We start from the raw sequence: 15,959 nt of genomic DNA, 5'->3' as shown, positions 1-15,959 counted from the left end.
ATCCAGAACTCGGACCCTACTGGATTCAAGGGTTTCATCGATCACCTTATTAATTGATATGCAGTCCACCCCTCATGCAATACCCCTACTCGGAGCACTTGAGGTACAATAAATAAATAAAATAAATAAATGTTTGTCCTCATAACCTTTCTCATTTATGCCCTGTGGCAAAATAAACGCTATAAAAACACAGTAGAAGGTTATAACTACCTCGATCAGGTCGTCTGTGCTGATCCCAACCAGCAGAAAGAAATCCGGCCCCCTACAAAATATTCAAAAGTAAGCTATCTCTATCTGCGTCCTGCATGTGATGACATATTGAACGGAAACTTGACGCCTTAAATAAAAAAAACTTGAAAGCAAACTTGCGGCGGCTCAACGGGTCATGGAACGAATAATGATCGGCTTCAAACTTAGAGACAAGAAACGAGCTTCCTGGATCGGAGAAGAAACTGGAGTAGAATATATATATATATATATATATATATATATATATATATATATATATATATATATATATATATATATATATATATATATACATAAAGGACGGTCCCCGTCCGAAACGGCGATGTAAAGTTATGTTTTCGAAGTAAACTTGTTATGTTTTTTATCGCGCCCCTTTTTACTATTTAACCTTCACTAGCCTAACCGTTTATCTTATATATGTATATATATATATATATATATATATATATATATATATATATATATATATATATATATATATATATATACATTATATATATATATATATATATATATATATATATATATATATATATATATATATATATATATATATCATATTCATCATCACCATCTGCCTATCTACGCACAATGCAGGGGCAAAGGCCTCACCCATATATCTGCAATTATCCCGGCCGGTGGTGTGCTAACTGCGACCAATTTATTCCCGCAAGCTTCTTCCTCTCATCTACCCATATAACGTCCTGCCACCCCCTGCACCGCTTGCCTTTTCAAGGGGTCCACTCTGTTACCCTTATCTTGCCTTCACGTTACATGCCCTGCCGACATTCATTTCTTCTTATTTATACTAATATATCCTTAACACGCGTTTGTTCGCTAATCCCCCACGCTCTCTTCTTGTCCTTTAATTATCTTCCGTTTCATTTCCCCCTCAGTCGTCCTCAAGTTTCTGCAATGTAGGTGAGTACCGGTAAGATGCAGCTGTCATGCACTTTCTTCTCGAGGGACAATGGTAGGCTGCCATCATTATCTGAGAATGCCTTCCGAATGCACTCCACCCCATTACTCTCCTTCTGATTATCTCTGCCTCATGGTTGGGATCCGTGGTCACAAGTTGGTCTAAGTAGATATATTCGCTTACCACTTCCACTGCATCGCCACCTATCTCAAACCGCGCTGCTGTCCCGAGGTTATTGATCATTACTTTAGTTTTCTGCATAAGAATTTCAGGCCCATGGTAATACTACGTTTGTCCAGTGCGGAAAGCATGCTTTTTAATTCGTCCCCGAGTTACTTAGCAAGGCAACGTCATCACCAAATGTGAGGTTACTGAGGTATTCTCCATTAACCCTTACGCCCACCTGTTCCCAACGTAATGTTCTTATACCTCATAGATCTTGTAAACGTGCTGTGAATAACATTGGAGAGACTGTGCCTCCTTGTCTTTTGGGTATTTTACTGCTCTCCTTATGGAGGATGATGGTAGCTGTGGACCCATTGTAAATATCCTCTAGTATTTTTACATCATACTCGTCTACACCCTGGTTCCGTTATGCCTCAATGACTGCTGAGGTTTCGACCGAGTCAAATGCTTTTCCATAATCTATAAAGACGGTATATATGGGTTGAGTATAGTCTGCCCACTTCCCTACCACCTCACTGATCGTGTGAATAAGGTCCATTGTTGAATAGCCTTTACGAAACCCTGCTTGTTCATTAGGTTGACAGAAAGCTAAGTTGGCAGAAATTCTGTTAGCCATTAAGTACCTTTTATATAGGGGTTGAGTGTTACCTGCACACTTTTCTACCACCTGCCTGATCATGTGAATATGGTCCATTGTTGAGTAGCCTTTACGAAACACTGCTTGTTCATTACGTTGACTGAAAGCTAAGGTGGCAGAAATTGTTAGCTAATACCTTGGTAAGTACCTTGAAAACAATTGCCATTAAGCTTATCAGCCTGTAATTTCTCAAGTCTTTCGTGTAACCTTTCGTATGGATTAAGATAATGTTGGCGTTCTTCCAAGATTCCGGTACACTCGCAGTAAATAGGCATTGCGCATACACGTTTGCCAGTTTTTCAAGTACAATTTGCCCGCCATCCTTCAAGAGGTCTGCTGTTATCCGATCCTGATCAGGTGCTTAGGTTCCTTTGCATTTCGTTCAAAGTCTTCTTTACTTCTTCTGTCGTTAATTGTTTATTCATCGTCATTTAAAATATACACCACTTATCCAGTGGTTGATTGGAAAGGGGTGGTGATAAGGAAACTGAATGCATGACAATGCACTGATCCCCTCCCAGACCACAATAATGCACGACACTCAGCATCTAAAGCATAAATACATAGATTCAATAAAATAAAAATACACTAAGTATAGGTAAATAGCCAATAAAAGATAAGAAATAATTACACATCTTTATATTCACTCTTAACACATAAAAGCCCTTTAAAAAGCCCTAAAACCAATACCATAGTTGTGAACAGTAGTGAGCAAGTGCAAATTTCGCAGTGTGTTTCTACAACGGTACGCGAGATGCACTACTCTTAAACAAAAAAGAAACATTTCATGTTTGAAGCGTGAGTAGATTAGCGTGTGTATTTTTTTTTAATTTCTGATGATCGACTTTCATTCACTATGCTGGTAGCCATGGTGTTTGAATTTAAAAACGAAGGAATAAGGTGCGTTAGCTGTTGTCTACCGTAGTTGCTCCGAGTCGTCTCGCTAGAATTTGTGGTTGTTCTAAAGCTATACGTTTGTAGTTTCCAGGAGAAAGCATCATGAAATGTATCTTTGTTCGATTTGATTTGATCGTAAATGACTGTCCGTAGCTTCTTGTAAACGATATTTTCAAATGTTAGGATTCCATGCTTACGATGTCGTGCTTTCCCCATGCCTAGACGCCTCTTCACTGCTTTCAGGCTGCCTCCGTTTCTTACAGCATGCTCCATCCTCTTGGTATTGTTACAAGGCATGGTTATGTTGTTGGCGAGCAGGACCCATGATACAAGGTGGACAATCTACGCGACTAACTGCGATCATCATCATCGTCTGCTACAAGCGAGCAGCCGGCGCTAAACGAGCAGCAGACGTTGCCAGTGGCCGTGAACCGCAGCAATAAACAACTGCAGACGTCTAGGATTTTAGATGCGACGCATCTCTTGCTCTCGGGCATGTCCCTCCATCGGCGTTGTTGTTGTGGTCGCGGCGTCCGCACGCTCACTGCACATGTGCAACTCTCTCCTGTTCTTCTCTCCGGCAGCTGCATGCAACACTCTCACTCCGTCTCATTAGCATAACAGCTGCGCATGTGCGCTTCACTACGCTCGCGTCTGCTCCGGCGCCGCAAGCGCGCGCATGCGCGACTCTCCTCTGCTGTCTCCTCTCCTTCAGGCGCTGTGAATATAAAGCGGGTAGCGCGCTGCGGCGGTTCAGTCAAGCGCTCGCTCTCGCTCGAAAAACGGCAACCAGTCTCTCTCTCAGTAAAAGAATGAAAATTACGCCCATCTTCCCGCGTATGAGAACACCTGGATGTGATGGAATGCATCCTACGCGTTCACAACACGTTTCACCCTATTTAGAGAATCAACCCACTGGAAACGCTAATTTAACCCCCCGATGCGTCGCATCACATCAGGGTTCCCTCGCGGGAAGATGGGCGTAAATTTTTTTTTGCAGATAAGAATTGTCCCCGTGAGCTCCGCAATAGGCAGAAGCATAAGTTTACGGACTTTGTTTGAAGGTAATACATTTTGTATGCTTTTTAAGGCGAAAGGGATCAGCCACGGGCTTATCGCTGATGCGAGCGCACAAATTATTTCCCATGGTAATGCTAGTAACAAAGGTGCTGTAAAGTAAATTGCCGAGGAAACAATTTATTTCAAGATTTTCTAATGAAATACGGTGGTCTGGGCCGTTAAAAATAGTAAGGAATGAGTTTAGACGCCCTTACTAGTGCGCCATGTCGCCGTTGACTTCGAAGACAGCAGACATTCTTGAGGGAAGCGATTCGTAGAGCGCTGTCACAAGTGAGGTGTCGCTTGCCAGCCGCTGCCAATCGGCAAGCACTGCGGCCCACAGCTCGTCCTCATGGCCGAAGATATGGGGGTCCGGTTCACCTCTACTTTAATGCGACCCCAAACATTCTCGATGATGTTGAGGTCGGCTTCCTTCGACACCCATGCCAGCATCGTGTAAGTAAGCGCGAAAGGAACAAGGACGAACGAAGTTTGTTGATGAAGTAAAAACACGCACAAAAGATATATTGCGTGGATCCCGACATCACTGGCGCAAAACGTATTTCACCATGATTGGCATTTCGGGCATATTTACGCCCACAAAGAAAAAACTTCCCTTAAATATGACATCCCCGCAAACGATGCGGGCAGTGGCCGCGCATAGCCAGTGCGGTCACGCATCAAAGATTCATCAGCTCGCGGTGACAACTCTTGCCTGTGAACGCCAAGACGGCAGAATAGCGGTTCGCGTCTGAGGAATGAACGGCGCTCTGATCTTGATTTCCAGCAACAAATTGCTGCGTATACCTGCGAATGCGGCTCACGGCCGCTGGCAACGTCTGCTGCTCGTTTAGCGCCGGCAGCTCGCATGTAGCAGACGACGCTCTGCCGCCCGGTGACGCGATGCGCGCGATGAGCTCTGCATTCCCCAGACCCTCACAGCGCGCATGCGTGCTGTTTCAGCGCGGCGCCGTTAGAATGCTCTAGTAGTAGCTCGCGCCACGTGCTCCCGTGTTCCCACTAAGTGTGACCGCGATAGTACTTTCAACTACCCTATCAGAAACCCTGCCTATTGGAGAACGCCTGACGACCGACCCATATGCTTCCACTGTCATCGTGCTGGCCACGTGGCGCGATACTGCCAAAGTCGTCGATTTATGCCTCCCCGAACAGGATTTCTTACCAGGAAGAAGGTCCTGCCCGCTTCTCTCCCCGTCCTCAGACGCCCTCCCGAGACGCCGACGCCCGACCACGCCGCAACAATCGCTCGCCGTCACCGCACCGCCGCAAGTCCCGTTCGCCGCAGCCCCGCCGCTTCCTGTCGCCGACCCCGTATGACCGCTCCTCTCCGGAAAACTAGGCAGTGCAGCTCCCGGAGGTGACGCTGCATGTATGACCCGGCCACCAAATCCTCTGCTAACTTTGCCCACCAGACGAAATTTACTAGACGTTACTGTCGATGGTATTCCAGCAAGTGCTCTCATTGACACCGGCGCCCATATTTCAGTTACGAGCTCAGATCTCCGCCGCCGCCGGCGCAAAGTTCTCACTCCGGCGGTGCCCAGTGTCGTACAGGTTGCCGATGGAGGGACGTCTGCCGTCGCCGGAATGTGTGCTGCCCGAATTTGCATTGGGGGCCACGACACTCTCATTCTATTTGCCGTATTGGAGCGATGCCCTCATGACCTTATACTAGGCCATGATTTCCTGTCGGAGCATTCAGCTCTTATCGACTTATCTTATCTTATTCAGCTCTTATCGACTTAGCTCTTATCTTATCAGCTCTCCGCCTTCACTTGCCTTCTCCCAATTCGTCCCCTGAAGAACCTGTCCAGATGCCTTCAGATGTGCTCTACTCCGAAGAACCTTTATGCCGTATTGTCTCCACGCATGATGTTCGCTTATGGCCACAAGCAGCAACCTCCATTCCCTTGTTGTCAAGCCCTCCGGTTCCTAACGGTGACTACGTCCTTTCACCTGTTCTGGAAGTGTTACTATCGCGTGAAGTGGCCGTACCACACACTGTTGTGACAGTTGTGGACAACAGCATTCACCTGCCAATTCTCAACTTTGGATCATCCCGTCAACTCTTACCGAAGGGTATATCTCTGGCTACACTGCGGCCGATGGGTGACCACCAAGGTTTAGCTTTTTGCGTGGACCCACCCCAAATTTCCGATACTCGAACCACTTCAATTCCTTCTGTCGAGGGTTCCGCCAACATGATCGCCTCCTATCTTCCCGCAGACCAAGCTGCCCCTCTACGCCATCTTTTGAGCATCTACCCAGACATTTTCGAGTTCGATAATCGTCCTTTGGGTCAGACTACTGCTGTTCAACATCGTATCAACACCGGTGATGCCAGTCCTGTCCACAGCCGTCCATACCGTGTGTCCCATGCTGAACGAGTGGTCATTCAGCAGGAAGTCGAAAGCATGCTCCGCAAACCTTCGTCGAGCCCCTGGGCTTCACCTGTCGTTTTAGTCAAAAAGAAAGATGGCAGCTGGCGGTTCTACGTAGACTACCGACGCCTTAACCAGATCACCAAGAAGGACGTTTATCCAGTGCCGCGCATTAATGACGCACTGGACTGCCTGCATGGCGCCAAATATTTTTCATCTATAGACCTCGGGTCTGGATATTGGCAAATTTCTGTTGACGAATCCGACCGCGAAAAAACGGCGTTTGTTACACCCGACGGCCTCTACCAGTTTAAGGTAATGCCGTTTGGCCTATGCAACGCCCCTACTACCTTTTAGAGGATGATGAAATCGCTACTCCATGGGTTCAAGTGGTCGACGTGCCTATGCTATCTCGATTATGCGATTGTTTTTCACCTACATTCGACACCCACCTCAAGAGGCTTTAGGGCTATCTTGGAAGTGTTCCAACGTGCAGACCTTCAGTTAAACTAAAAAAAAAATGTTACTTTGGTCGCCGCTAAATTAAGCTTCTTGGACACCTTGTCAACGCCAACGGCGTTCAACCCGACCCCGATAAAGTTCGTGCTGTGCAGAACTTCCCAAGGCCACAGTCGTCAAAAGATGTCCGGAACTTCGTCGGCCTCTGTTCCTACTTTCGTCGCTTCATTGCGAATTTCGCTGACATTGCTCGTCCTGTGACAGACCTTCTTAAAAACAATGTCACCTAGGCATGGGGCCCCAAACAGAATGAAGCCTTCACTACGCTTATCGCTCTCCTTACGTCGCCACCCGTTCTGGCCCACTTCGATCCATCGGCACGAACCGAAGACCGCACCGGCGCAAGCGGCCATGGTATAGGGGCGGTTTTGGCACAACAACAGGCCATCAGAACGGCGTAATCGCCTACGCCAGCCGTCTCCTGTCTCCAGCCGAACGCAATTACTCTATCACGGAACGGGGGTGTTTTGCGCTTGTCGCCAAATTCCGCCCATACCTTTACGGTAGGCCATTTAGTGATATTTAGTGTTTAGGCCATTTAGCCATTCAGTGTTTAGTGCCCGTGGGGTCTTTGAAAGACCCCACGGGCAGGCTTGGTCGATGGGCTCTCCGCCTTCAAGAGTATACTTTCTCTGTGCTCTACAAATCTGGACGACTATACCAGGACGCCGACGGCCTGTCACGGAATCCTGTGGACCGTCCAGACCTCAGCGGAGCAAGTTCTGATGTCTCCCTTTTTGCCATCTCCGACCTCCTGAACATTGCTGAAGAACAGAGCCGTGATGCATCATTACGCCTAAACTTTGACGTTCTCGAAAGCGCAACACCTGACCCTTCTGTATGTGCCTATGCAATTCGTGATGACACCCTCTATCATCGCAACTTCCGGGGCGATGGTCCCGAATTGCTCCTTGTTATACCTGAGCACTTGCGTGCGGCCATCTTGCTCCAACTTCACGATGTCCCCACGGATGGCCATCTCGGAATAACCCGCACGTACGACCGTGTGCGACGTCGCTTCTTTTGGCCCGGCCTATACAAATCCGTGCGACAATACGTCACCGCCTGCGACCTCTGCCAACGGCGGAAAATACCAACCACGCTCCCCACCGGTCAGCTTCAACCGATCTAAATTCCCCTTGAGCCATTTTTGCGTGTAAGTTTGGACTTACTGTGCCCTTTTCCTCTATCCAAGTACGGAAACAAGTGGGTGGCCGTCGCGACGGACTATGCAACACGTTTTGCCATCACCCGTGCCCTGCCTACGTGCTGCGCGACCGATGTTGCCGATTTTCTCCTTGCCAACGTCATTCTGCACCACGGAGCTCCCCGTCAATTGCTCACCGATCGTGGCCGATACTTTTAAATGCGGAGCATTTCTTAGGCTCGCCTGGTCCTGCGTCCTTGATGGCGGCGCCGTCCACACGCTCACTGCGCATGCACAACTCTCCTCCTTACACCCACAGCTCCGCGATACTACACTATAAAAAAAGAAATAGTTAGCGGTGCCTGGTTTCGATCCCACGATTCTCTGGCCGCAACGGGAGGTACGCGGTGCTCTTCCCACTACGCTACAAATCTGGGACAGGAGCAAGTGCTACGAACTCGCCTTATGTCCTTGACTCATTCAAACTACGTCAAGAAGCTACTGATACAACGAAGGCACGCGAAGCTGAACGTCAACGGAAACGACGAACTGAAAACTTTAGAGGGGGATGCTGAATTTCCCGTGGGAAAGCTGTGGCGGGAAGCGCCACGCGCGTTGCAGCTCAACCAGGCCCGTCCGCAGCGCCTCTGATGCTGATTGTGGCAGGATGCCCCTAGGGATTGGACAACCAACGAATCCATCACGAGATAGGTTCGCGTTCAACCACCGTCGTCATCTTCCCGTAGGGGAACCGCCGACGAAGAAGAAGAACGAGAAGACAAAGCTGCGAAGAGGAGGGCGTGTACATTGCTCTCAGCCGGTGCACCAATGTCAACAACCTTTACCCCACCAAAGCTGACGGAGACTACCGATTGTACCACAGAGACAACATCGACAAGAACATGATGGACGAGCTTCGGCGCCTCGAGAACCACCGCCTACTCGCTGTAACACAACAGCACTTGCGTGCCTTTGCCACCGGTGTGGACCCGGACGCGGAATTCCCTCTGGCGCTAGTAAAAACCAGATCACTCAACATAACGGCAACACAATGGAACCACACGGAACTGCCACGATGCTTCGCATCCTCATCAGGGTTCCCCACGGGAAGATGGTGTAATTTTTTTTATCCAAAGTTGTTGACGACCTTCTGCGATTATGCTCTATTCAGCACAAAGTTTCCACAGCATATCATGCGCAAACAAACCGACTCTCCGAACGACTCAACGGGACCCTTACGGACATGCTGTCTGCCTACGTCTCAGCGCATCATCGCGATGGGGACATTGCCCTTCCCTACATTACATTCGCCTACAATTCTTCGCGTCACAACACCATGGGATTTTCCCCTTTCCACCTTCTTTACGGCCGTGAGCCTGCCTTGCCCCTGGACACCTTACTGCCCCCTTCTGCCTTCTTGTCCACCGAATACGCTCACGGTGCGATCACCCGAGCTACTTTTGCAAGGCAGATGGCCCGCTACCGTCTTCACACATCACAAGCCTCTCAGAAGCACAGATATGACCAGCGCCACCGGCCGGTACACTTTCCTCCGGAATCATTGGTCCTTCTCTGGACACCATCCCGTCGCGTGGGACTTTCAGAAAAACTGCTTGCGCCTTATACTGGTCCTTACCGTGTTATCCGCTCGGTTACGGACGTAACATATGAGATCACCCCGTCCTTACTCCACCTTCCGAGAGAACTCCGCCTACTAACATTGTGCATGTGTTCCGCCTCAAGCCATACTGTGCGCCTTCGTCGACTACAAGTTAGCGTCGGGACGACGCTTTTCCAGCGGGGAGTCATGTTACAAGGCATGGTTAAGTTGTTGGCGAGCAGGAACCATGATACAAGGTGGACCATCCACGCGACTAACTGCGATCATCATCATTTGACCCTGTCATTATCATCACGGCTCTCTCTGGCACTCAGCCTTGTTCGTCTTTTCTGGTGCTTGCATCTCGCTGTACCAAGACTCCAAATATAGTCTCTTCCCCGTAACAATAGTATACTTCCGTGCGTCAGCTGTCTTACGCTTATTGATTAACTTTGAAAGCTCCGCTACTTCTATTCTGTAAGCTGGGGTGGAGATATTCATGATTTGCCGTTTTCTAAATAATTCTTTAGCCTCATGGTAAAGTTTACCAGTATCCGGTATAGCTATTGTGCCTCAGACTTCTACTGCACACTCCGTCATAATGCGTGTAAGATAGTCGCTAACTTCCTGTGTCGTAAACTCTGGTTCCTACGTTAGAGCTGAATGTAGGTTCCGTTTTACAAATAGCTCATTGATGGCTTCTTTCGTACTAGCTTCTGATGGTCCCTCCTCAAATCTATCCTAATTCGAGATCTACCAGGAGGTGATGACCATACCTCACCCCTTTCAGCACTCCCACATCCTGCTGGACACCAGGGTTATCGCATAGTATGAAGTCTGTTTCATTTTTATGCACCACATTCAGGCTCCTGCACGTCTACTTCTGGCTCTTCCATTTACAGAAGAAGCTATTCATGATGCGTATATTATTCCGGTCTGCGAACTGGACTAGTAGGCGCCCTCTGTTATTTCTACAACCCAGACAATAGTTGCCAGCTGCCGTGTCTCCAGCCTGCTTCTTGCTTACCTTAGCATTCAAGTGACCCGTAACTACGGTATACTGTGTTTTTACTTTAGCCATTGCCGATTCCACATCTTCATAGAAGCGGCCAACTAGCTGGTAGTCGTGGCTGGATGTAGGCGCGTAGCCGTATATCTTATTAAGACTAATTATAAGACTGACTAAACTTCAATATTCGTCTACGTTTTAATGTATGCTTGTACTGACTAGAAATCCCACTCCCAGCTCTCGTTTTTCCACTTGACCATGGTAACATAGGACGTGTCCATTCTCCCGCATTTAAAGGCTTCACCTAGCCTCATAACCTCGCTAAGCCCTATTACATTTTATTGAATTCACTCTAATTCCTGGAACAACACCGCTAGACTCACCTCGCTAGGTAAAGTCCTCGTGTTAAAAATATTGTAACGTGGCGGCAGAGCCAATGACGCGAACGATGGTTGAAGGATGAGGAACAATCTATTTACAGAATTTACAATGCGGCCATAACAGCGCGCGCTGGGACCCCGCCACTTCTTCGCCGTCCTTGTCGTCTTCTGTGATGGGCCATGGCAGTACGGGGCATTGGCCGCCTAGGTGTCCAGTGACATTACCCCCCGGTCGAGGGTGACTGTTCCGGTCGAAGCTGCAGCGTGGTGTGGATGGGACGCAGATGAGCAATGCGGGAAAACACATGCCAGGCAGCGTGCCCCTCCGAGCTTCGACGTCATCGCAGATGCTTGTGCGTGACGCTACATGTGGCTGCTGTCTTCATCGTCTTTGATGGCGTAACATAACCTTTCCTCGAAGGCGACCATCCCGGTCGAGGCCTCAGTAGCATGATGAGGTCGGTGAAGGTGAACGATGTGATGAGAATATAAAGTGAAGCTCTTGCCACCACGGATCTAAGGGACTGGTTTGGTAAGCTCTAGCCCGCAGCAGCGACGCCCACAAAGGAATGACGAACTCGTGAGGGCGTGCTACCACGTGGGAACACAGGGCTGGGGGGACACGTCGTCGTCGTCATCTCGTCAAACGTCGTCGTGGGATCGGCTCTTCACGGGCTGGGGACACGGGGCTAGGGCACGTCGGCGAGTTATTGTAGCGGCGGGGCTGGGGCTGCCCGATGATTCCACCAATTCCGATAAAGTGCGAAGCTGGGGCAAGGATGGGGATGACGACCCGCACTCTCCACCAAATGTAACTTGGTGGCAGAGCCAATGACTCGAACGATGGTTGAAGGATGAGGAACAATCTATTTACAGAATTTACAATGCGGCCATAACAGCGAGCGCTGGTACCCCGCCACTTCTTCGTCGTCCTCGTCGTCTTCTGTGATGAGCCATGGCAGTATGGGGCATTGGCCGCCTAGGTGTCCCGTGACAATGTATATCATGGTTGAAATAAAGAAAAACATTGACTTCGGCTGGCGACGTAGTTAGGCGAAATAACAATCGGTGGATAGAGGCGGGTATAGAAAACACTGTGGCCGTTTGTACCAGTGGTCAAGGGTGGAGAAACAGCTGAGTTGGCAACCCCTCTTCGTTTGTCGGAGACGAGGGTGTTGCCGTTCACATTTATTTCCGAACTTGGCGCTGAAAATTCTGCATGGCTGGAAGGCCCGAATTGTTTTGTCCGCAGACTTCCACGTTTCTTCCGAAGTGTACCGCGTTCGCACGCGCTAGAACCCGCGCCAAGTCCAAAGCCGACGCCCGCGCTTCAAACCTGTAGGCGGCCGACGAGGTAGTGTGGTCGAGCCTAGGTTTGCTTGGGTGGCGAACGCTGGGCCTTGGCGAGGACGGTAGGCGTGCAACAGGGTGCCTCTCCAGAAGGGTGCCAAACGTGTTCTGAGCACGAGTTGGCTAATACTGCTGATTACAATGGCGCTGATGAAGAAGATGACGGTAGTTTCGCTACTGAGCCCCCATTACCCTAGCGCGCAGTGCGTTAAAAAGAAACTGAGTCGAATGTTTGGCACGCGCGGAGCAAAATAAAGTGCCAGTGTTGTGCGGTACTGTATGTTAGAGAGGAGGATTCGTTGGCTCCGTAGTGCGGATGTGTCTTCCTACATATATTGGTGCGTAGGGACTGATGCATCTGGTAGCGGTGGAAGCATGCGACCGTCCAGATGCGCGGTCGTGTTCCATCTGTGTCATGTGGCCCCTGGCACCACTGACGCCACAGGACAAATAGCGCTGATGATGGTAGGCAGCGCTTGATGATGCGGGTAGTGGCGCCGTAAGCAGATGATGATGCAGGACTATTGAACTCCCCCTAGCGTGTTAAAGTACAAATGTAAAGAACAATCTACAAAAAACAAACTACGTACAGAAGCAGTCATTAGGGAGGCATATTGCAGGTCCTCAGGCTTTCGTGGTGAGTTTTGTAAAAGCGTCCGGTGTTCCTCTGGTGGCCTTGGCTAAAGTGCAGGATTGAACGAGCTTACGTAGGGTGTCACAAAATGAAAGTGACGCGAGACGCGGGCACTGTGCAGACAACATAGCGATGCTTGCGGAATGGGCACCTAGGAGTTTGATGTGGAATTTCATCATTTTCATTTATGCCGTTCGCGCCCTGGTTCAACGACCACATTCACCCGTTCTGGCCATCCCGGATTTCCCTGAAAATGTCCATTACGCAATACACTTCAGTTCGAGCAAAATTACTTTACTGAGCGCTAGGTGAGTAAGTGGGTGCTGGCTTCCTAGGCACAGGAGTATTTTGGGCAAAGAAGTCGGTGAGTGGAGTCCTTCTCTGGCTGCTCTCTACAGTTCAGTCGGCAACACAGTGACATAGTATAGGTATACGTTACCGCAAATGCGACGGCGGCTTCACCAAAACTGCCGCACCATAGGACGAAAAAGTTCTCAACAAGCTGCCTGTAATGAAGGCGCACATGTGCAAATACTGCCCAGACGTATAAGCTAGGTTCACTTTACTACCCGAGTGTACACTGCCAATACACCGCACGACCACAGCTAATGCATGGCCCACTACAACCAGTTAGGGATGAATCTGGTGAACTGATCGCAATTTTCCATATACTACTTGAGTGTGCATCCAAGCTGTGTGCATCCAAGAGGGATCCGACAATACCTTCCACAAATCTACCCACACAAGTAGTCGTGCAACTACATCCCCAACTGTTTTCGGCGGCCAACCATTATTCAAAAAGAAACCGTTTTAACCCATCTTTAGATATCACAATATATAAACTCATTTCTTACGGTGAATATGTCCAGTTGCTACCCTCTTTTATAGTTTTTTTTCGTAGCTTTCTTGACAAGCTGCAGCTTTTGTTTACCAGTTGATCGACCGACCTGTTGACTAAGTGACAGAATAAACGAATGGATGAATGAATTCTTTACGCTCTTTTGATCTCTCTACGGGTCCACATTATTTAATACGATCGCGTCCTGCGGCGGCGTTGTACTGTTGTGTCTGAGTACAGTTCTGTCGGTCTTTCCTTCTATGATACTAGAGGGGCAGTTTGATGTAGGCAAAGAGTATTGTGTGGCCATTCTGTGATTAGAGTTCTACGACGATTTTCTTCATTTCCTTCTTTGCACTCGAGGATGAGTTGACATTGGTGCAGTGCTCCCTGAAGTTTTTAGCAGAGTGCAAGTGGTCCTCCTTCGTAAAGAGATGCGCTACTGTAACATAGCTAGAGCTGGAGGCCTGCTTCGGATATCACTATCGGTTACGGGGAAAATCCAAGCACTAGTGGTTTCCATTATACTTAAGGGGGTACCTTGGACATATCGATACGGGTGATTTCCATAACGCTTTATAAGCAGTGCCTTACTTTCCCCCTATGTACGCTATTTCCTATCCCTTTCCACAGGCAGATGCGTCCGCCCACAAAAGCCCGCGTACAGAAGGGCAAACACACGCACTCACACGCAAAACGAAACAGGCGTACACACAGACTGCCACATACACACGCACGCACAGAGACATACACACGCGCATTAACACACAAAAATAAAGAACCAGAGAGAAGAGGCAGCCCAGGTGCAACGCAAAAGGCAGAGTATCTCTCTTATGCATTCTTGGCACGCCTTGCTGCCTTTAATGCCTCGCCACATAAGGTTAGCCGCTTTAAAGGGCTTGTACTGGCTGGTGCTGGCACAGCCATCGACTGTGCTATTTTGAACAAGGCACTGAAACTTCACGCCACTATTTATTCTTTTTTATTTTGCTTAGGCATCGTCTTTCGCCTACCCACAGGTTGGCCCGCCATCGTTCATGAGCCTGCCTGTATTCGCGCGCAGAGCGCACCTCTTTCCTGGGAGCGTGTGACCGGCAATGTGAAGTGCCAGTTTGTTGCTGACGGCCGTTTCTCTCCTCTCCTCCTGCGCAGCTACACCGCGGTGATGCAGCCACTGAGCCGGCGGCTGTCCCGCTGCGAGGCGGCCGCCACCATCGGCGCCATCTGGGCGGCAGCGGCACTGCTCTCTCTGCCCACGCTGCTCTTCTCAGGCACGAGGTCCTACCACTACGCAGACCGAAGCGTCCGGACCGTCTGCCTGCTCATTTGGCCCGATGGCATCCCTGGAGTCTCCGTCGCCGACTACTTGTGAGTAGGGCCCCTGCCCCGAGTCTATGAATCAATAGACGGTAACGAAAATAAATAAATAAATAAATAAATAAATAAATAAATATAAATAAATAAATAAATAATTTTGTAGTGACACGAAGCCACAGTTCGTGCACTGCAATCGGCGTCGTTCCCATTCCAGTCGGCCGAAGGACAGGCAAGCTACATGGCAACACCTACGGTCAGCATTGGCCTCGTAGTTGGTGTTAGCTTTCGTCGCTCAATGATCCATCCGGTGAACTTGCCCGCAGGTCCCTTCTCCTACCAGAATATGACATACACGTGATATACCGGTCTGGACGCAGGCACAACGACACAGATGCTCTGTGCACTTCACCTTAATCCACCGATTCTGTCGAGATTGCAGCTATTGATCAAACACAGACATGTGAACCACGTGATGCACGACAGAGCAGCAACGCACGGGCCCTTGGATATTACCAATTTTTACTTCATTTCTAACTCTACAGAACGCAGCGCCTCGCGGCTATTGCGACGGCTGGTGGGGCATTTTTCCATTGATGGCGGCCTTCTGAAGAGCAGGAACTGCCTTCCCGAAGACCGTAAGCGGTTGTTGGTGATCCCTCGCGACTTGCACTGCGCCGTCTGCTATACTTCCAACACGGATGCAGAATTCGACAATGCAGGAGTTCTTAAACGAGCCAGGAAGACAAAACAAAAGTTTGTTTTATTCGAAAGATTAGGTGTTTGATAGTACCCCAAGTGCTTTCCCGGAAGCAAACG

The 15,959-nt window shown here is 49.1% G+C and overlaps 1 protein-coding gene across 1 annotated transcript in view; it reads left to right on the top strand.

Annotated features, from left to right (window-relative positions):
• Positions 1 to 15,959, top strand: part of LOC144140885 (tachykinin-like peptides receptor 86C) — a 691,763-nt gene that overhangs the window by 446,356 nt on the left and 229,448 nt on the right. Inside the window, exon 2 of the mRNA XM_077672409.1 lies at positions 14,979 to 15,194. Coding sequence (XP_077528535.1) covers positions 14,979 to 15,194 — 216 coding nt within the window. The remainder of the gene's footprint in view (positions 1 to 14,978; positions 15,195 to 15,959) is intronic.

Source organism: Haemaphysalis longicornis, unplaced genomic scaffold, assembly GCF_048455015.1.
Source record: "Haemaphysalis longicornis isolate Haplotype H1 unplaced genomic scaffold, Haemaphysalis longicornis Haplotype H1 scaffold_1, whole genome shotgun sequence".
NCBI lineage: Eukaryota > Metazoa > Arthropoda > Arachnida > Ixodida > Ixodidae > Haemaphysalis > Haemaphysalis longicornis.
Note: the sequence above shows the minus strand (reverse complement) of the source record. Positions and strands in the feature narration are given on the sequence as shown.